This window comes from Budorcas taxicolor, chromosome 1 (assembly GCF_023091745.1).
Source record: "Budorcas taxicolor isolate Tak-1 chromosome 1, Takin1.1, whole genome shotgun sequence".
Classification (NCBI taxonomy): Eukaryota; Metazoa; Chordata; class Mammalia; order Artiodactyla; family Bovidae; genus Budorcas; species Budorcas taxicolor.
In genome coordinates, this window is record NC_068910.1 from 203340124 (window position 1) to 203362435 (window position 22312).

Genomic DNA, 22312 nt, shown 5'->3' on the forward strand with positions numbered 1-22312 from the left:
AAATGGAGAATGAGCTCTTCTAGGTGCCTGAAGTCAATGCATGAGTTCCCCAGAGAGCAGTGCATACTGAACAGCAATGCATGCAAAACCATGAAACAGCTATGGCAGGTGCTGGCCTAATGAGAGTCATCAATACATCCTGAGGAGATTAGTGACCACAGAAGTCTAAGCCAGCCAGCCCACTGGCCTGCTTTAAACGGTCACCACAAAAACAACACTCAAATACCCACAGTAAAAGTTAGTGCCTACACTTAAGTGATTTTATTTGTCCACCTATATAATTCATGGCTATAAAATATCAATTTTATACAAATTTTTAATTTTTTAAAGGAACAGTTTTCTCAAGTCAATCTATTTAAGTCTAGGTTGATATAGTATCAAAGGCAAAATATTCTGGTATACCAGAACACTATCAGTGTAACATCTGCATCATTTTTCAACTTTCTGATTGTTTCATATCAGAGGTAATTTTATGGATTATACCAGTGTCACATAATAGATGGAGATAATGCAGTGTAGACCAGTCTGAAAGGAAATGAAAGGTCTACTCTAGCCTATAATCAAGGAGTAAGAAATCATTCCTCCGAAATGTCACATATCATACTAATCCCTAAGCAAAATATACTTAGCAGTCACTTATATTTCTTTCCAGAATTTACATTTTTCCATCCTCCATAATAAGCAGCAGCACAACGAAAAATTCATATCAATGAGAGATTAATTTTTCAGGGTATATATAAAATCCAATAAGAACAGACTTACAAGACTGCCAATTCCTCTGTCTTGCTTCATCATAAAACTGACGCAAGACAAGAAAGTCAATAACATCTGGCATGTCATGGTATCTAAACAAAAATAAAAGACTGTTATATTTCCTTCATAGCAGGTTATAGTCCAGAACAACAGTGTCCAAAGAAAATACAATGGGGCCCATATTTGTAGTTTTTAATTTTCAACTAGCCTTATTAAAGTAAAAAGAAACCAGTGAAATTAATTTTAAGTGTATTTCATTTAACCCAATATATCCTAAATACTGTTTTACCAAATAATACAAAATAATGAAATATTTTACATTCTCCAAGCCTTCAAAATCCAGTGTGTAAACTTACATCACACTCAATTCAAATTAGCAACAGTTCAAGTTCCCAACAGCCACATCTGGCTGACAGCTACCATACTGGATGGCACAGGTTTAGAAAATTATTCTAACATTTTCTGAAAAACAAATGTAGATGCCATCTCCACTACAGGCCAGAATTCTCTACACATTTAAGTGGCATGGAAAATGTAATCAACACACTCCCGCCTAGTGGCCACTGCAGACCCAGGATTTTTACTTCTATGGGTCCCCTCTATCAGAACTGCAGCTCACAGCTGTGCTGCACCCTGCAGCTGAATGGAAAGGACATGCTAACCAGGCAGGAGGGAAAATCTAAATTTAACTAACTCCATTTTTAAAATATAACATGTACCTAATAGAGAAAGATTTGTCCATAAGTTTTCCAGTTGCAGGATCTATAAATGCTAGTTTGAGGCAACAAAGTGTAGGGGGTCCAACCTCATATCGTATTCCAACTATTTTGACCAATTCTTGATCCTGTAACAGATATTTTAAAAACAATATATGGTTAAAATAAAGCAATTCCTCAAGATGATAATTCTCCACATATTCCCAAATTAAGTCAGCTCACAATTCAGGATTTCAAACCAGACAAGGGATTTATCATTAATTACAGTCATTTTTTGCTGTATCTTCACATCTTTTTGAAGGTGTATTTAAACATTTTCTAATGTAAGCAATATGCTAGCTTTAGAAAAAACACACCGAAAGTATAAGGAGGAGGACACAAATCATCCATCAGCTCAGTATCTAAAGACAATCACTGTATACCATCGGAACTTCCTTCTGACTTTCTTCTCTTTCTAGAGGCACATTTTCATTTACGTAATTTTGTATTATGCAAATCAAAATATGTAAGCATTTGGCTTACTATTCTTCAAAAATTTGATATTAAATTTCAACCTGATACATTGCCATAAATACTTGTTTATATGAAGATCTACTGTGTGTTGTGAGCTGCTCCAGGCAGTTGGGGTAAGTAAGACAGGCAACAGAAGAGGTTCCTATTGTGAGAGAGCATCCTACTCATTAATGAGCCTTCTTCCAATATCTGCTTCCTTAATGCTAACAGTATGAGATCATTCATCCACTTATTCACTGCACAAAATGTTATAATATGCCAAACAAAGTGCTAAAAGTTCAGTTGATTCTCATTATCTGCAATATTCTTATTATTCTACAGGGCCACTTAAAACAGGGAATCAGTGACTTCACAGTGAAAACTGAACCACTGCTCCTGAAGGAAAAACAAGCTCAGGTTGATACAAGTCATAACATTTCATTCAGTCACCTAATTAATATAGTATCTTGTGTAATGTGAATCTCGGTGTTAAAAAACCTCCTTTAATATATGTGCAGAGTCATTAACACTGGACTCACAGCCAACAGCACTGTGACTCATGTCTCAGTGAAGCTACTCTAACACAGACCTCTACCTAAGGTACATCATCACTTTCTTGTGCTTAGTTACACAAGACAGTACTTGAGCACTATGTTTGGGGACCATTTTAAACAGCATGTCACCAACAAAAAAGCACAAAAACGTGAAAAAAATTTAATGTGGCAATGAATAAAATGAAAAGAACACTTATTTACAACATGAGAGCTCAAAAGAAGCTCATCTTATTCAACCTCAGCTAAGAAACATCTTAGGCGGGCAAATCAAATTTTTTGCCAAGCTATGCACGTCTGCAAATGACTAGAAAGCATCTTGAATATTGATTCTGGTGTTACAAATAGTATACAGTGAATAGGCAAGTTGCAAATAAAAATTCACGAAAAATGAGAATCAACTGTCCTCAGGTACATAGTAATAAGTAAAAGAGATATACATCTCAAGGTATCTTAAAGCCAACTGCACAGAAGCAGAGTTTTTTCACCTTCCACAGTTAATGAAAGTATTTAAAAATACGAAGTATAAAAAATAAAAATTACCTATAATACTATTCTACATTTAATCACCACTGACATTTGTATTTATTTTGGTTGACCCCATGTCTTTAAAATTTTTTTGTAACTAAAACTGTAATTTCACATCCCATTTTTCCTCTTACTAGTGAAAATATAACATTCATTTAACAAATACTTTACAAATTTCAGTTACATAGTGGGCTCTACATAGCAGCCAAATATAGAAACATATCATGATTTGGCTCCTTCAGTATTGTGGGATATTTGGATTTTTTACTAATTTTTGGCTTTTATAAACAGTGATATGGAATTACCTTGCTCATAAATTTGTATGCACTTTTGGTTCTTTCCTAAATTACCAAAAGTAAAATCACTGATTTTAAAGGTGTAAATATTTTCAGTTTTAATTCTAATTACCAAGATATCTTCTAGGGAGCTTGGACTTGTTTCTTGCACCTTTCTCACCAAGTTGAATAACTATTTGCTGCTACTTGTTAGAACATGATATTTTTCTTTAAATGTTAAAAATATGTATACAAAGTACAGAGAAGCTAAAGTTTCTCCTGTACTTTATTATGCATGTCACTGAAACTTTTTTACCGATTTTTTTGTTTGTTTGCTTTTTGGAGACTTGCACTTCTTCTGAAAATCTGTCCTGGGTACAAGCATTTTAAGATTAATGGTAATATAGTCAAGATGCCTTCCAGCAGTATAGAGTGTCCACCAAAAAGCATGTCTTCTGACTAGACCTTAATGCTTAGCAGGTTAACAGCAAAAATGTTTTTAAGGTGGAAATTAATGGAAAGATAGTAATATGGTATGCCTCCAAAGTGTTTCTTAAATGGATTTACAAATAACTACATATGTATGTGCTAAATGTTTAAGACTTCATAATGCCATCATCTTACCCTAAGATCCATTTTTCTCCATGGCTCCTTGTTAGGATTCAGTTCATAAATGTTATTTCTTCTGACAGCCTCAATATAAGCTTCATGACCCTGTCGAAAATATATTACCTACAAAAGGGAAACAGACATTTAAAAATAAAAACCTAAGAGTAATTTAATTTTATGATACATATCCATATTTTTAAACTCTAACTCTCACCTCATCACCCATTTGAGGAACAAAAGGAGATTTTCGAAGTGTGGTATCAGTTATCCAAACTGGAGGATGAAATTCATATAAATGTTCCACGTCTGCAAGCTCCGCCTGAGTCATCCTCCTCAAATTCTGCCAAGGGGAAGAGTACAAAGTTTAATAAGATAGAAAGTGGCAGCATGCACTGTTTAATTGAAAACAAAAGACTTTGGCTGACTTTTATAAGCATGTCACCTAATGATTAGTTTCTAACAGCATATATACTTGGTTCATACATACACAGGAACATTATCAGTTGTATAGGCATTGTAGATCTACCGAGCACTTTTCTCCTGAATTTCTAACAGATTCTTCACCGCACTCACATTACATCCTATGAAATGGAGCTAATTTCAAACTAAACCCTCTTCAACAACCCTCTTCAACACACTAAGCCTACTTTGCCAAGACTCCACAGTGAATTCTACCACAGACTAATTATCTCAGGCAGTCTCCTCTGGATTTGAGGTTTTGAGACTGGTAATTTCACATATGATTTCACTTACATGTGCAATTTAAAAGATGACACAAATGCACTTTCATAGAACAAAACCAGATTCACACAGGCAGATAACAGACTCGTGGCTGTCAAGGGGAAGGGAGGGATGGGATGGGAGTCTGGGGTGAGTGGAGGCAAGCTATTACGTACAGGACGAATAAACAACAGGTCTACTGTCGAGCACAGAGGACTACAGTCAATACTCTGTGATAAACCATAACGGAAGGAAAGTTTTTTTAAAAAGAGACTGGTAATTTTAAAACAGAACCACAAATTCTGCTACTCTTCCTTTCCTCTTTAACAGGTGGAGCCCAAGTCTCCTCCACTGGAGTGTGGGCTCCAACTCCTTTTAACAAAGAGAAAAAAGCATAAGTAACAATGGGCAACTTCTAAGCCTAGGTCATAAAAGGTTTAGCCCTTGTTTAATTTTTGTTCCACTTGCTCTGGGGACAATCTGCTACCAAGGTAAGAAGACACTCAAGCAGCCCTATGGAGAGACCCATGTGGTGAGGAACTGAGGCCACCAGCCAACTACTCCATGAAAAGCTTCAAAGATCCACCTCTAATCAAGACTTCACAACACTGTGACCCACGCCAATATGATGACTGCAACCTCATGAGTCAAAAATCAGCTAATCAGTTTCCAAATTCCTGATTCATTAAAACATGAAATAATACACGTTTGTTGTTTTTAAGATAAGTTCCAAGATGATCTGTTATATAGCAACAGATAACTAATACAAAGACATAGCATCTTTAAATATTCAACAGGAGCACATGCACTATACGTATAACGAGGTACAGGGATGTTACAATTAGGAGAAAAGTAATAAGATGGAACATGTCAAATGAAAATGGGAAACATGACAACAGCAGACAAAACAAGAAGGCCCTTAAAATGCCTTGAAGTATATTTCTGGTGTCGAAATTGACAGGAGAAAATAAGAGTTATGGTGGGGTTCTGAGCAAAATAGATCTTTCCCTCTGAAATTACAGATTCAAAAAGGTGTTAAGTGCCAAGTTCAATTCAGAGCAGATTAGATAGTTTTAATAATAAAGAAGCTTCTCCAAAAGTAAGTTTGTATTTTACATTTGACTCCTGATGATACAACATTATCAATCAAAATAATAACAACGAAGGCTCCAAATTCCCAAAGATATCCAATTTCTAAATATGGACAGAAACTATGAAAGTGTAGATAGATGTTATTTTTAAGGGTATACTTTTCGTACCTCTTTTTTAGGCTTATTTTCTTTCTTTCTCTTTCGTCTCCTTTTTGGAGGAGATAAATTCTCAGCAGACATTTCATCCTCTGAACTGCTGCAAAATCGAGTAATTCGTCGTCGAGATGATGTTCGTAAAGGAGGCTGCAGGTGGATGCCTGCGTCGGCTGTCCAATCAGAATACCTAGAGGAAGAGTCACTGGAAAAGGAAAAGTTGTAAGTTGTATGGAACCAGAATCTAAGCCTGAATAGCAAATTAATCCTACAACCTTAAGAGAGATGGAGACAACAGGAGGAAAGAAAAGATCCTAGGAAGATTCAACTACTCTCACTATCAGCAAATACTGACGTGACCAAAGATCATGAGAAGAGAAAAATCTTCACTGACACTGGAAATTAGAAAAGGATGTAAGCCTGAATAAATGTTTCTAAGTATAATTTGGATGAGAACTCACGGAAGACAACATCAAGAACCAACTAATAATTTCCCCCTCCAAAAATGAAGCGTAGTTATGAAAACAGTAGAGACCAGAAGAGCAGCACTTCCCCTAAACTGCAGGAAGCTCAGAAATGGACTAGAAATGTTAACTGGGGTGATAGACCTATCAGTGAGTATACTGAGAAGCACAAGGAAAGCAGAGCCACATCAAACAGAAAGCTATAAGTGGGCACGGCTTCTTGCCAAGAAGGGGATTCTCCCTGATATGAGAAAAGATCCCACAGAGGGACTAGTCTCGGCCTAGTCTGGAGCAAAAGCAGAGCCAAATAGGAAACTCAATCTAGAAAACTAGCCCCTGCCACACTGCCAGCTTTAGCAAACACAGAAGAGGATAAAGACCCTCTAAGTGGGGCCATGATTACCCAACCACATACCTCCCAGGCTCCATAAAAACCATATCCAAAAGCTATTTACTATAAATGTTATTTCTGCATTATCTTTTACGCTATAAAAAGAGCTGTTTTAAAAATCTTAAGAGCATGTGCTTTGCGTAATAAAATTCAAGATAAGCTGAATTCAAATATAATGAATACAGACACAGAAAGGCAAGGGTGGTGGTTGCCAGGGTAGGTGGGGTGGAGTGATGAATTACTGTTCAGTGGGTATGTGTCTCAGTATTGCAAGATGAAATGAGCTCTGGAGACTGGGTGCACAACACTGCAAATGTACTTAACACTACCGAACTGTACAGTTAAAAACAGTTACGATGATCCATTTCATGTTCTGTGTATTTCCAATTAAAATTAAATAAAAAAGACTGAGCACCAAAGAACTGATGCCTTCGAACTGTGGTGCTAGAGAAGACTCTTTTGAGAGTCTGTTGGACAGCAAAGAGATCAAACCAGTCCAATCCTAAAGGAAATCATCCCTGAATACTGACTGGAAGGATTGATTCTGATACACTGGCCACCTGATGTGAAGAGCCAGATCACTAGAGAAGACTCTGATACTGGGAAAGATGGAAGGCAGCAGGAGACAGAGGATGAGATGGTTGGATGGCATCACTGACTCGATGGACATGAGTCTGAGCAAACTCCGGGATGTCCATCACCATTGAAGGACAGTGAAGCCTGGGGTTCTACAGTCCACGTGGTCACAAAAAGTTGGACACGACTGAGAGACTACAACAAACAAAACTAAACAAGTATTCTAGAAATCACTCCAGCTCCTAAGCATAATGGAATAAAAGAAGATGAGAAAAGAAGCCAGGAGTATGATATAATAGTCTGTAAAGCAAAGTATCAATGGAAATTAAAATACTGAGTCATATTTAGGAGAGACAATTTTCTAGACATGGTAACAGAAATAATTACGAAGAGAGAATGATGTCTAGGTTTCTGGTTTGAGCATCTGCCAAGAAAGTTGACATTTATCAAGATGAGAACAGATACTAACACCTTAAGTCCCATGAATTTGGATACCAAAACTAAACAAAAGCTAGTATGTATGATAAAATGATGTTTATATTTTAAGACAGGACAAGGAAAATTCAACATAAAATTATCTCTGTGTGACCATTTGGGCCGCCCTCCCTAATGAGCAGTGGGCATCAGCATTATATGTTAGCCAGAGCCACTCAAAGACGGGAGTACCTGCTCAATAGTAAAGATCATTTTTTCTCCTTTCTTCTGACATTAGCAATTTAACTTCTTAAAAGAATAACCTGGTTTCCCAGCTCTGGAGGGGTCACAGTACTTAGTGCTCACTTTGTACAAGTTGACCTAGACTATGTATCCTTGGTGAGATGTACATAAAACAGCAGTATGTCATCCTGATGTACCATCTTTTATCTTGAAAATGCATGTGACTGTGCCTTCAGCTTCCAACAGGCCCAACAGTTCTCAGAGCTTCCTGTGAATCTGCCTCCTGGTTATAATCCTTAGTTTGGCTTGTTGATTAAAATTCCCTTTTTCTTCTTCTTGATTAATTAACTGAATTTCCATCAACATATGCAATAACTAATAATAAATTTAACAGTGATTTTACCATTCAGACTTTGGACATTCCTCTTTATGAATGTAGCCCAAGGCTAAATTGATATTCTGAGTACACATATTTACACTTTGGCTCACATGTTTCATAGTTAAATAAAATACCCAAAATATTTTCTATAGAAACAACTGTTAATCCAGGTTTTTTTCTCCTTTGAAATGTATTAAAAACCTGACAGATGGAAGCTCTTACATCTTGAATGTCACTCAAGTAAGAATTCCATTCAAGGTTATGACTAAAACGCTTCAAAGTTTAAAACAAGTAAAAACAGGTACCTTGAACTTTCACTGTCACTTTCACTTCTTCTATCACTTTTCCATTCTTCTTCTTCAGAAGAACAAGAACCTTCACTTTGATCACAAGAAGTCTCCTGATTTGTGGAGGGGAGAAAAATTAAAATCTTGACCTCCTAAACAACACAAGTCAAGAGAAACCACACAGTCCTTCTAACCAGGTAATAAAATATAATTAGGTAAACTTAAAACCAAAAGCAAGTGTCTTTACTACATCCCTTTTCTTATCAAAGAATTAGGCAAGAGAAAATATCTGTGAGACTTAACACTACTACTGTTAGCAAATAAAAACCTGATATAAGAGACCATTCTCTGAGCAAAGTTAATAAGAAGATAATGTAAACGTTCTCAATGTTTCAGACTCAAGCCAGTGTTAAGACGTGAGCAGTAGCATCTCGTGCACTTTCAGTTCTCTAATGACATATGATACTGAGCACCTTTTAGAATGCTTATGTGCTACCTGTATATCTTCTTTAACAAAGTGCCTGTTAGATCTTTTGTCGATTCTTAAATTCGATTGTCTTTTTATTGAATTCTAAGAATACAAGTCCTTTATCAGATATGAGTTTTACAAACATCTTCTCCCAGTCTGTGGCTTGTCTTTTCATTCTCCTAACGGTATTTTTCAGGCTTTTCTATTGTCAGGCTTTTCTTTCATGGATCACAGCACTGGAATTGTATCTAAAATTCATCACACTCAAGGTCATCTAGATTTTTATTATGTTATCTTTTAGAAATTTTATAATTTTGTATTACATTTACATTAAGTTTATGATCATTTGGAGTTAATTTTTGTGAAACTATGTCTAGATTTTTTTTCTTTTTCTTTTGCATGTGGCTATCCAGTTGTTCCATACCACTTGTTGAAAAGACTATGCTTTGTCCATTGAGTGGTCTTTGCTCCTCTGTCAAATGCTAATTGAGTCTATTTGTACTGGTCTATTTCTGGGTTTCTTATTCTGTTCCATTGATCTATTTGTCTAGTCTTTTACCAGTACCATGCTGTCTTAAAAACTGTAGATTATTTATACTAAGTCTTAAAGTCAGGGAGTAGCTATCAAGCCTGTCCTTTTGTTGCTCTTCAGTATTCTGTTAGTTATTCTAGGGCTTTTTTTTCCCCTCCAAACAAACTTCAGAATCTCTTTACCAATATCCAAAAAATTAACTTGCTGGGACTTTGACTGGGACTGTGTTCATCTTTAGATGACGCTGGGAAGAAATAACATCTTAACAAAGATGTGGAGCAGAGAAACTTTCATTCACTGGTGATCAGAATATAAAATATAACACAGCCACTATGGGTAACAGATTGGCAATTTCTTACAAAGCTAAAAAGAAACTGACCACAGAGGAAAAGTAAACTCACATTACTAAAAAGGGGTCAATGTGAAAAGGCCACATACTTTTTGATCCAACTATATAACATTTTAGAAAAGTCAAACCTATGGAAATGGTGAAAAGATCAATGGTGCCCATGGCTCAAGAAGACAGGAAAGTGATGATTAAGTACAGCAGAGCAGGATTTAAGACAATGGAACTATTCTGTATCTTATGGCGGATACCAAACATTATGCATCTGTCACACCCCCATACAGCACAGTGATCCCTAATGTAAACTATAGAATTTAGTTAATGTATAAAACTGGTTCATCAGTTGTAGCAAGATGTCATTAATAGGAAAAAGAAACCATATATAGGGACTATGTGATTTTTTTTTAAACCTGAAACTACTCTAACATATAAAGTCTTTAAAGGAAGAGAGGGGAACAACCGACTAATTTCCACAACCCTAAATAGCTGCAGTCTACTTTAACTACTGGTCTTTGCTACTAACCAGGTATTTGTTTATTTTGTTTTTAGCTGTACTGGGTCTTCGTTGCAGCGGCTGCAAGCGGGCTTTCTCTAGGTGTGGTGAGCAGAGGCTACTCTCCAGTCGCAGCGCAAGGGCTTTTCATTGTGGTGGCTTCACTCGTTGCAGACCATGGGCTCTAGACACTCACGCTTCAGCAGTTATAGGTCACAGGCTTAGCTTCCCCAAGGCATGTGGGATCTTAGTTCCCTGACCAGGGATCAAACCCGTGTCCCTTGCAATAGGTAGGCATATTCTTAATCACTGGACTACCAGGGAAGTCCCCCGAAGCAGGTACTTTTAAACTGAGACACAACCTTTTCCTGTAACAGCCATTAAGTGCATCATAACAGATACTGAAAATGCCAAGGAGAAATAAAACTAAAAGAAAATATCTACTTTGTTCACTTCATGTGAAAATGCAAAGTAAACATATTCTAAAAAAAAATATGCTTCTCAAAATGGGAGCCCAACGCCATTCAAGGAGTACAGATTCCTAGGCCTGCCAATCTAGATCAACTGAACAGAAAAGTCTGCTTTTTATGTTCAAAACAGACTTCTAAAAAAATCACAGTAATAATAAGCTATTAAAATCTACTACCTAGAAACCACACATTCTGCGAAAAAATTTTACATGTTTTATCTCAGTTAACTCTCAAAACACTTCTGTAAACAAAGGGTTAAGACAAAGCTAATGAAACTTAAGTTTCAGAGGCTTTCGATTTAACTTGTCTATCAAGGCCTTGTGTCTACTTGTAACTCCCGAGTTCTTTTTCTAAAAGATGTCCCTAAGTTAAACAAAATTCAAACTCCAAAAATCCTGGATCTATCCTGCCTATGAGTTTTATACTGTCAAGTCACTACCTGCCCACTAACTAAATAACAATTATGGACAAGGATGTGAAGAAAACTGGCAACTGCATACATCACTGGCTGGGAATATAAAATGCAGCCACTTTGGAAAACAGTCTGGCAATTCCTCAAAAGGTTAACTACAAAGTTACTATATGACCCAGCAAATTGACTACTAGATATAAACCGAAATGGAAATTTATGTCCTAACAAAACCCTGTGCATAAATGCTGATAAGCAGCAATATTCACCACAGTCAAAAAGTAGAAGCAGAACTTCCCTGGTGATCCAGTAGTTAAGTATCTGCAGGGGATACCAGTTCAATCCCTGGTGCAGGAAGATTTCACATGCCATGGGGCATCTAAGCCATGCACCTAGAGCCTGTGCTCCACAGCCAGAGAAGCCACCGCAATGAGGATCCCACACACCACAGCGAGAATAGTCCCTGCTCTCCCCAACGAGAGAAAGCCTATGCACAGCAGCAAAGAACCAGTACAGCCAAAACTTCATTTTTTTTTTAAGTAGAAGTAATACAAATGTCCACTAGCTGATGAGTGGGTAAACAAACTGCAGTCTATTCCTATAATAGAATATAGGGCAATGAAAAAGAATGAAGTACTAATCTTGCCCTGGAAGCACTGGAAGCAATGGAATCAGCCCTGAAAGCATTAAGTGAAAAAAGCCAGTCACAAGATCATACTGTATGTGTCTATTAAATGAAATGTCCAGAATACAAAAATTAACAGGAATAGAAAGATTAGTGGCTGCCAGGGGCAGCCATTCATGGAAGTACTTGCAAATGGGTATAAGGTTTCTTCTTAGGTGATTAAAATATTTTGAAATTAAATAGTGGTGGCAACAGCACAATTTTGTTAATATTCTAAAACCACTGGACATTGTACATGGCATGGTACAAAGGTGTTCAAAATTGTTAGAGAAATTCAAAATGTGAAATTTCATTAATCTCTAGAGAATAGTACTGTTGTTAGTTTAGTCGCTAAATCATGTCAGACTTTTTGCGGCCCCATGAACTGTAGCCAGACAAGAATACTGCACTCCAGGGGATCTGCCTGAACCAGGGATCAAACCCACAAGAAATAATAATAATGATGATAAAAATAAAAAATAGAATACTGTATTTTTATATAATTTCAAGGTAGATTCAAAGTAAAGAATTCAAGATAATTTTGTATGTTTTAAAGTTATGAAACTCACATGTCTTATGGAGCTTGAAGATTCATTTCCAGAAGATAACTCAAGCCGTCCAAGATTTCTTCTACCATAATTTGGATATTTACGCCTGCATGTCCTCTGTCTAGACTGTGACATCAAAGTCATTGAATCAGACTGAAATACAAATGTGCAGATGAGAATAAACACTTAAGTAAGTACAACCTTCAATAAAATATTAATCATTCTATCAAGGCCCTAAAGGATTTAAGGCAAAAATAATAACAGTAAGTTCAAAAAATAAAATATTCTTGAATGGGTATTTTTGCCACATATTGTTAATTAAGATTGGTTGTTTTTTGCTTTTTTGTTTTTAACTTTCAAGATATTTAGACGACATGGCTAAATATAATAAGCACATTAGATCAGCATCTTCCAAACTGCATCATATTAATGGGTTTACCATAAGATAATAACTATAATCCAAAATAGAAATCACTTTAAAATATTTATCTTAGAAGTGAAACTATATATTCCTATATTATGATGCAGTAACCAATCTTAAGAAACCAATCTTAAGAAATATATCACTGTGTGAATGCACAGAGAGAAATATCTGAAATGATCCTTAAATAACAATACAACTTATTTTCAGGTTTTAACTTTTTGGATGATTTGTTGTCAGTACTTTTCAGCTGTGCTTGAATTTTTTTAAATACTTTTTAATTAACAAAATAATTAAGTAATCTTTTAAAATCAGCCAAGTAAAATAGCTAGATTGAAAGAGCAGCAGTGGGGGTGAAGGGGGGAGGAGCATGCTATTCCTTAAACACCAAAGTCATATATGTGAAAGCACTCCGTTAAAGTATATATTCCCAGAACTGATACACAAATCAATTTTCATGTTAGTGCCATCTGTTTATAACCATGAGGGTGTTTTATCAACATATCCTGGATGATTTTAAAACAACTCTTTCCTTAATCTGCCAGTACTTTTTTTTGGTTAGAGCAACAATTCCTATTAATGAATTTCATGACTAAGAATACGTAAATCAGATGGACCAAAAATCTACCACTAAGAACAAGAAAATCTGTCAAAATACAATTTTTTAAAAAAGTTTGAGGGCACTATATATCTAACAAGTCTATGAAGATTTACAAGACTCATACACACAAAAAAGTTATCAGCAATGTAAAAGAACCCTAGATTTTCACTCTGGAAGAGGAAGCTGAAAGATTTAACAGATAAGCAAAAAACTGACCGACTAAATTCTTGAGTTAAGCTAACAAAAATTGCAATCCAGAGTCTCCTATATATAGGTGAGCACCTCAAGCTTCGGCTGTTAGCCCAAAAGACTACAATCTAGACTATAAGTAAACTACAGATCAACAGTAATCCCAAGGAACTAAAAGTCCGTCCTTGTCTGGGTTAAGGTGATACAAGCTTGAAAGTGGCCCAGGTAGCCTATGAGAAGCAAATCATACATGCTCTGGGGAGTAAAAACCATCTGAGGCTTCAAATCATCTCTAACCTCTAACATTCAATGAAAAAACACAGGGAACAGGACTTTCCTGGTGAAATATACACATATTATATGCTCCAATAATTTTGCTCCAGTGCATATACTCAAAAGAAATACACACACAGATACCAAAAAATATCCTGGTCCAGCAGTTAAGAAACTTCCTGCCAATGCAGGGGACACAGGTTCAATCCTTGGTCCAGGAAGATTCCACATGCTGCAAGGCAACTAAGGCCGTGCAACACAACTACTTGAAGCACACACTAGAGCCTGTGCTCTGCAACAAGGGAAAACTACCACAATGAGAAGCTTGCACACCACAACTAGAGAGTAGCTCCCACTCACCGCAACTAGAGAAAGCCCACGTGCAGCAATGAAGACCCAGAGCAGTCATAAATAAATAAATAAAACATAGGCAACAAAGAAAATGTAACTGTAAAAAAAATGAGAAAAAAATCAATACTGAATGGAAACGCATCAACAGGGGAGTAAGATACTGAAATAATCAAATGGGTTTTTTAAATAACTAGGGCTGATTTTCAAGGAAATAATGAGAACTTCAGAAAATGGAAAATTCTGAACTGAAAAAAATACAGTAACTAAAACTAAGAACACAAATTTAATAGCAGATTACACACAGAGAGCTGCAGAGAACTAAATGGAATATATTCAGTCAGAAAAAAAATCAGAACAGCAAGAAACAGCCTAGAAACAAAAGAGAAAATAAGAGACAGAAAGTATAAAAACATGCTATGCAAACACTAGCCAAAAGAAGGCTAGCACAGCTACATTCCTGTAAAAGAACCTGAAGAATAAAGCACTACTACAGATAAATTCATAATGATAAAAGGTTCAATTCAGTAGGAAAAAGGAAAATACTAAATATGTACACACGTACACACCATATGACATAGCTTCAAACTACATAAAAAACAAGCAGAATCAAAGACATCTACAAACAGTGATATTTTAACACACATCTCACCTTACAGTGATATTTTAACATACATCTCACCTTCCTAATAGACGAGTTCAATCACTTTGAAACCACATGTGGCATTAACTACTACAGCTGAATATACACATATTATATGCTCCAATAATTTTGCTCCAGTGCATATACTCAAAAGAAATACACACACGGATACCAAGAAATATGCACAAAATGTTTTAGCAGTATTCCTAAGTTATTTTTCGTAATATGAAAACAATCCAAATGTCCTTTAAGAACAAGTTAAACAGCAACATGCTCATTGTGTGAATACTATCCAGTAATGAAAACAATTGAACTGCAACTACTCACAACAAAGATAAATCTCACAAGGTCAAATGCAAGCCAGATACAAAATATTACATATACATACTGTATGATTCCATTAAGATCAGTGTTTCTTATCCTTTTTCACATTATCATTACCCTGTAAGAAACCTGACCTTCTCATTTGCCCCCTCAAAATTGCTATTACCACAGATACCACATAAGTATTTATGTACTATATATGTATCCATGAATTTGTACATAAATAGATTAAGGTTTAAAGTGTTAGCCTTCTTGTCCAATACAGGGTTTAAAATAGCTAGAAACAAAAATTTGATTGAAAACTTTAAAAGCTCTCTGCATTTAACTTTGTAACTGTTTCTTGAATAAATTTTTGATGTAATTTGATTGTAAAATACCAAATTACATACCCAAATGAGAAACTTATGAACATATGTGCTGTGCTATGCTTGGTCATTCAGTTGTGTCCGACTCTTTGCGACCCCATGGACTCTAGCCTGCCAGGCTCCTCAGTCCATGGGGATTCTCCAAGCAAGAATACTGGAGTGGGTTGACATGACCTCCTCCAGGGGCTCTTCTTGACCTAGGAATTGAACTAGGGTCTCCCGGATTGCAGGTGGATTCCTTACCATCTGACTCAGCAGGGAAGCCCAAGAATACTGGAGTGCGTAGCCTACTCCTTCTCCAGGGGCTCTTCCTGACCTAGGAATTGAACTGGGATCTCCCGGATTGCAGGCGGATTCTTTACCATCTTAGCCAGCAGGGAAGCCCAAGAATACTAGAGTGGGTAGCTTATCCCTTCTCCAGGGGATCTTCCCAACCCAGGAATCACAGGGGGGTCTCCTGGATTACAGGTAGATTCTTTAACAGCTGAGCTACCAGGGAAGCCCTCTATGAATATATAATAGCACTGTAATCAAATTTTAAAAAATCTTTCATAACTTATTTTTTCAGCAAAAACAATCGAAAAAAATTGATTTCTTAAAAATTGTAGTTAAATTTAACTTTAAAGTTTTTTCAAGAGGAAATACCCTAACTAAAGCTGAAGATATACTCATTCAGATAGTCAACATTTTCTTTTCAGTACTTTACATAGTAATGACTTGAATTACTTTTAAACTAAATAATAAGATAGAAACAGCTTTTATCGAATTCTCAAAGCCCAAGTCATAAACAAAGGCACTGTTTATGCGGCATCAAGACAGTGAATGTGGCAGCCAGGCACGTAGAGGCCATTTCTCATGATACGGATCCAAGAACTGAAACAGAATACCTTGCAAACACAACCATTTTTCAACACAGTTTTCTAGCACTTATCTTGCATATATTTTGTGTAAATTCCATTAACTTGCTAATGCTTCATATATGATAGTTATGAAAATCTAAAATGAGCAATTAAACACTAAGGAATAAGATTTTTCTCAAATGAGTTTGGGCTTTGCATGGTCACATACCTAAGATTTTTAATAAATGCATGATTTGGAAAACATCAGAAAAAAACAAAGTTAACCAGCATCTTTAGAAGTCAAATAATTGATTACCTTCAGGAGAAAGGAGAAGGGATTGAGAATGGAAACAAAATGCTTTTGATGGGCTCATAATGTTCTAGTGATTATTAAGAGTGTAATCATTTTCTTTTTTCTTAGGCCACGCCATGAGGCATGCAGGATCTTAGTTCCCCGACCAAGGACTGAACCCAGGCCTCCCAGACCCTCCACATTGGGAATGGGGAGTCTTAACCACTTAACCACCAGGGAAGTCCTGACAATAATTCCCTAGAATCCTTCAGCATTCTCAGCCATTGGGCTACTTCCTGTAAGTTTCAAGCCACTTTTCCTAACAGAAGACTAATATTACCAATATTCACATTGATCAAAAAGAAAACTATAAATTTCAGTTCAATTTCTAATTTGTTTATTCCTAAGAAAATGGAATTCAGGTTACCTTTTGTGAGAACTGGAGAGTCTTCCTCTTTCTTCCAATTATATAAAGATTTCTTTCTTGTTCACCTTTCTCTATTCTGAAGTCTTCCAACTTCCTACAAATTTAAGTACCCAGTTCTATTAGTTACAGACAAATAAAGGATATATATAGAAAAAAATCATTAAGAGTCTGGGAATCATAAATTACTTTTTAAATTAATTCCTAAAGTTATAATAAAATATAAGTCAAACAGAAGTTTGCAAGGAACTTAATGTAAACAATATCTTGCAGGCAAGTAGGAGGTCCTATTTTTCGTATCTAACACAGAAATATTCATTTATGTTCTGCTTGGCCCTATGAGGACCAATTTGAACAGGCTCTCTCACATTAGCTACTCAAAATGTACCTACAATTTTTCAAAATTGCAATTCTATTCTCTAAAGAAAAAATAAGAGCAGAATCCTTCTCCAAACTTAATACTTCTCATTTTGTAATTTCCAGAAACCAGAACAGCAATGTTACTGTTTCTTTTAATCACCTATATTTCACTCACATGACACAAAAGAAAATTCATAATGTTGCTGTGACCAATTTCAGAACAAGGGGTCTTTGGCAATGAAGATCATTTTCCTTCTTCACAACTAGAAGAGTTCAAGAACTAAATGTCTTTTTTCTCAGATATGAACGTTGTTGAAAACATGGCTTTATGCTTTGTGTGCTCACATTAAAATTCCACTAGAAAAGTTTCAAAACTGACTTTGTACCCATGCTCTTAAGATATAAGTGAACACTGAAATGAGTATAAGCATAAATGATATAAAGACAAAGACTGATTTCCAAGGAAATCACTTTTTTCTCAAGATACATATGCAGCCCACACTCATATGACAGCCAAACATCATCTACAGGGGAGTTCTAAATCAGACTCCCCTTCACAAGTAATCAATTTCACCAGCAGTATGTGTATTTAAGGAACCTGTAGCCAAATGAAATTCGTACCCTATACCTGTACACCTCCCTTTGTTTTGACAGTGAACCACTACACACAATTTATTTTCAATCAATAATAAAGCAAAGGAACATTCTAGATCTTCAAAAGTACCATGTTCAACTGTGCGTGATTCCACACCTATGTGAGGTGGTCAGCTAAGAAAAGTAACATTATGAAAGATCACTATATATATATATATATATATATATATATGATTCACTCATTCATTTAGAATGAACATAATTTCTATTTATTGGATTAAGACAAACTATATACCTGAACTTTAGCCCTAAACAGAACCATGCTATGTCATGCTAAGTCACTACAGTCATGTCCGACTCTTTGTGACCCCATGGACTGTAGCCCGCCAGGCTTCTCTTCCATGGGATTCTCCAGCCAAGAATACTGGAGTGGGTTGCCATGCTCTCCTCCAGGGGATCTTTCCAACCCAGGGAATTCTGGGACTTCCCTGGTAGCACAATGGATAAGAATCCTCCTGCCAATGCAGGGGACTCAAGGATTCAACCTCTGGTCCAGGAGGATTCCACATGCCTTGGAGCAAACAAGCCCATGCACCAAAACTATGGAGCCTGTGCCCTAGAGCCTGCGCCCTGCAACAAGAGGAGCCACTGCAAGGAGAAGCCTACACACCACGGAGAGTAGCCCCAACTTGCCACAGCTAGAGAAAGCCTGCCCACAGCAAGGAAGATACAGCACCACCAAAAATTAAAAAAATATATTTTTTAAAAAACAAAAAGAAATGCTTGTTTAAGGAACTATTCTTCAGGACTTTCATTTCTGATAACTCTTTGCTTCCCTTGATTTTGACAACAAAAAGTACAGCAAAATGACATGATCATGCAACTCAAGACAAATTTTAAGGCTTAACTATAGCATACTACATACATGGTGGTGATTTTCTGTATTTCTTATCCCAATTTCAGGTTTTGCTTTCTACCAGTTTATTGTACACTTATAAGCATTCTTAAATTCACTGTATAAAACAGAAGTATCATAAAATACTAATCACTGACTCTTCTGGCTAAACACATGAAAACTTACACAAAATTATCTTCAAGGTATTAGTTATTACGAGACACAAACATGACAGAATGCTGAAAGGTTTTAGATATCAACAAAAATAGTATTTGCTGCCTCCATTTTGGTAACTTGAAAATCAGTACAATACAATTCAGTACAAGGAAAATCCTACCATCCATAGTATACTTAGGAGATATCATCTCTCCCTAAAAGAGAATAGGGCTACTTAAGAAGAAAGACTGATCCTAGGTCTAGGTAAAGAAATTTACAAAATGAACCTGTAACCCTGTCATGCCTGACATCAAAGAGGATATGCAAGGGTACTACGTCATTTCAAAAGGACTCCAGGGCCAACCTGCAGAAGCTCCTCCTGGCCAGAGATGGATAAACTTAAATATCAATAAGGACATAAAAAATAGCTGTATCACAGTAGTATGATTAATACAGTGAAAACACACACACACAAACTGGCCTCTCTAGGACAGAAAGGAATAAACTTTTATTTTGTAGGCAAATAAAGCAAAATGAGCAAGCATCTATCCTGTTTTTTGTATACAAACTTTACTACTGGATGATCAAATAGTAGAAGTGGGTAAATTTTTGTTTAGAAGTATCCAAGATAATAAAGAACTCAGAGCTGAAATATCACTTTTATAATCTCTAAAGAATTAATGCATCTAGGGTAGTCAGCATCAACACCTGCTACCACCACAAAAAAAAAAAAAAAGGAAATTACGTGCCTTCTGATGGAATTTTACCACTTATGCAATAATCTCACAAAAAACTACAAATATGACATTTGAAACAACTGGAAATTTGAACACTGGCTATTTGGTTCTATTGAGGAATTGTTCATTTCTTTTTAAGATATGACAATGGCACTTATAGTTTTATTTTAAGATAAGGAATTATCTTTAGAAAATACATACTGATAAACTTTTGGACAAAATGGTAAGTCTGAACATCCTTCAAAATAATATTGAAGGAAGAAAAGGCCGGTGTTTATGTAGATGAAACAAAATGAGTTATGAAAAAATTTAATGCAGTAAAAAGAGAACAATTTTGACATTTTCCTACCACAATTAAAATATATCCCAACCCATTACTAAAATATATGTATATGATTATTTAGACCACTAAAAATTTTACTATGTGTAAATAACCATATAGATATATTTTCATAGATATAAACAATATTAATAGATATCCTAAAACAAACCTAAATATGCCTAGTGGTACCTCTGGGACAACCACTCTTCGCTTCCAAGCCTGCAGGTCACGCTCCGTAGCCATCTGACTTCGTGGAGCATTCTGGTGCATCTGACGGACACCTTCCACTTGTCCACTACGACGCAGACCAATATTTGGAGGAGACTGGATGTCTAAGCTTAGTCTTCTGAAACCTAGGAAAAAATTGTAAAGAATGACTGCAAAACAAACTTCAATCTAATATGCATACACATTCCTCCTAATATGATACAAACCAAAATAAAAAGATGTACTGAAAAAACTTTGGAAAAAAATTTTTAATGTGACTGAAACCAAAATGTAGAATACAGAACATGACTATTAACATCATTTTCCATTTTTACTAGACTTTCTGAATTTTATGTTACAAGCATTTTCTGTAATAATGTTATACTTGCAGTCCTAAAAACCTTGCCTTCCTCAAAACTGCAAGCTAAAACATTATCTTTCTGGAAAAATCAGCAATGCAAATAGATGTCTCTAACTATGGTGGCTTGATAATAAGAGCTCTAATAACAAACATTATTTATGACCTAAAGAGATAATCTAAGCCACTCAGGCAGGCAGCCTGCCCGAGACCATTAGTAAAAATTCACAAAACTGTGAAGTGGGGAAATGCTGGCAGCACCTGAAGTGGAGCTAGGGGAGTGGGTAACAGGGCAATGCGGACAACACTGAGCCCTGAGCCTGTGCAGAGCTGGCAAGCAGACACAGGAGGTGGCAGAGTGACCTCCCAGGAGCTGGAACTCACAAAGGATGGAGACTACCCGGAGGGGTTGTGGAGCAGAAGCCCAGGCAAGTACTTGTTTTCTTAAAATACAGAGTGAGCACAGGGAACTCTATGTACTCAATGCTGTGTGGTGACCTAGATGGAAAGAAATTCCAAAGAAGAGGGGATATATCTATATGTATAGCTATTTCACTTTGCTGCACAGGATAAATTAACACAATGTTGTAAAGCAACTATACTCAAATAAAAAAAAAATTTTTTTAAGAAAGTTAAATTCCATATATATGTGTTAGTATACTGTATTGGAGTTTTTCTTTCTGGCTTACTTCACTCTGTATAATCGGCTTCAGTTTCATCCATCTCATTAGAACTGATTCAAATGTATTCTTTTTAATGGCTGAGTAATACTCCATTGTGTATATGTACCACAGCTTTCTTATCCATTCATCTGCTGATGCAGGATACAGCATGCTTGGGGCTGGTGCACGGGGATGACCCAGAGAGATGTTATGGGGAGGGAGGTGGGAGGGGGGTTCATGTTTGGGAAAGCATGTACACCCATGGTAGATTCATGTCAATGTATGGCAAAACCAATACAGTATTGTAAAGTAAAATAAAGTAAAAATAAAAATTAAAAAATTAAAAAAGAAAGTTAAAAAAAAAAAAAAAAAAAGCAAGAGTGAAGAGGACCCTGCTAGTAACTGGGGGCTATATACTTTTTGGCCACCTGTAAAAAGCAGAGACATTACTTTGCCAACAATGTTCCGTCTAGTCAAGGCTATGGTTTTTCCAGTGGTCATGTATGGATGTGAGAGTTGGACTGTGAAGAAAGCTGAGCGCTGAAGAATTGATGCTTTTGAACTGTGGTGTTGGAGAAGACTCTTGAGAGTCCCTTGGCCTGCAAGAAGATCCAATCAGTCCATCCTAAAGGGGATCAGTCCTGGGTATTCACTGGAAGGACTGATGTTGAAGCTGAAACTCCAATACTTTGGCCACCTCATGCAAAGAACTGACTCATCTGAAAAGAC

General features: G+C 36.2%; 1 protein-coding gene across 1 annotated transcript in view; it reads right to left on the reverse strand.

Annotated features, from left to right (window-relative positions):
• Window positions 1-22312, reverse strand: part of BRWD1 (bromodomain and WD repeat domain containing 1) — a 116388-nt gene that overhangs the window by 40363 nt on the left and 53713 nt on the right. The window contains exons 19-27 of the mRNA XM_052648408.1: window positions 20526-20709; window positions 17296-17389; window positions 12595-12726; window positions 8661-8755; window positions 5904-6093; window positions 4139-4264; window positions 3940-4047; window positions 1473-1597; window positions 763-845 (exon numbers count right to left, since the gene is read on the reverse strand). Coding sequence (XP_052504368.1) covers window positions 763-845; window positions 1473-1597; window positions 3940-4047; window positions 4139-4264; window positions 5904-6093; window positions 8661-8755; window positions 12595-12726; window positions 17296-17389; window positions 20526-20709 — 1137 coding nt within the window. The remainder of the gene's footprint in view (window positions 1-762; window positions 846-1472; window positions 1598-3939; window positions 4048-4138; window positions 4265-5903; window positions 6094-8660; window positions 8756-12594; window positions 12727-17295; window positions 17390-20525; window positions 20710-22312) is intronic.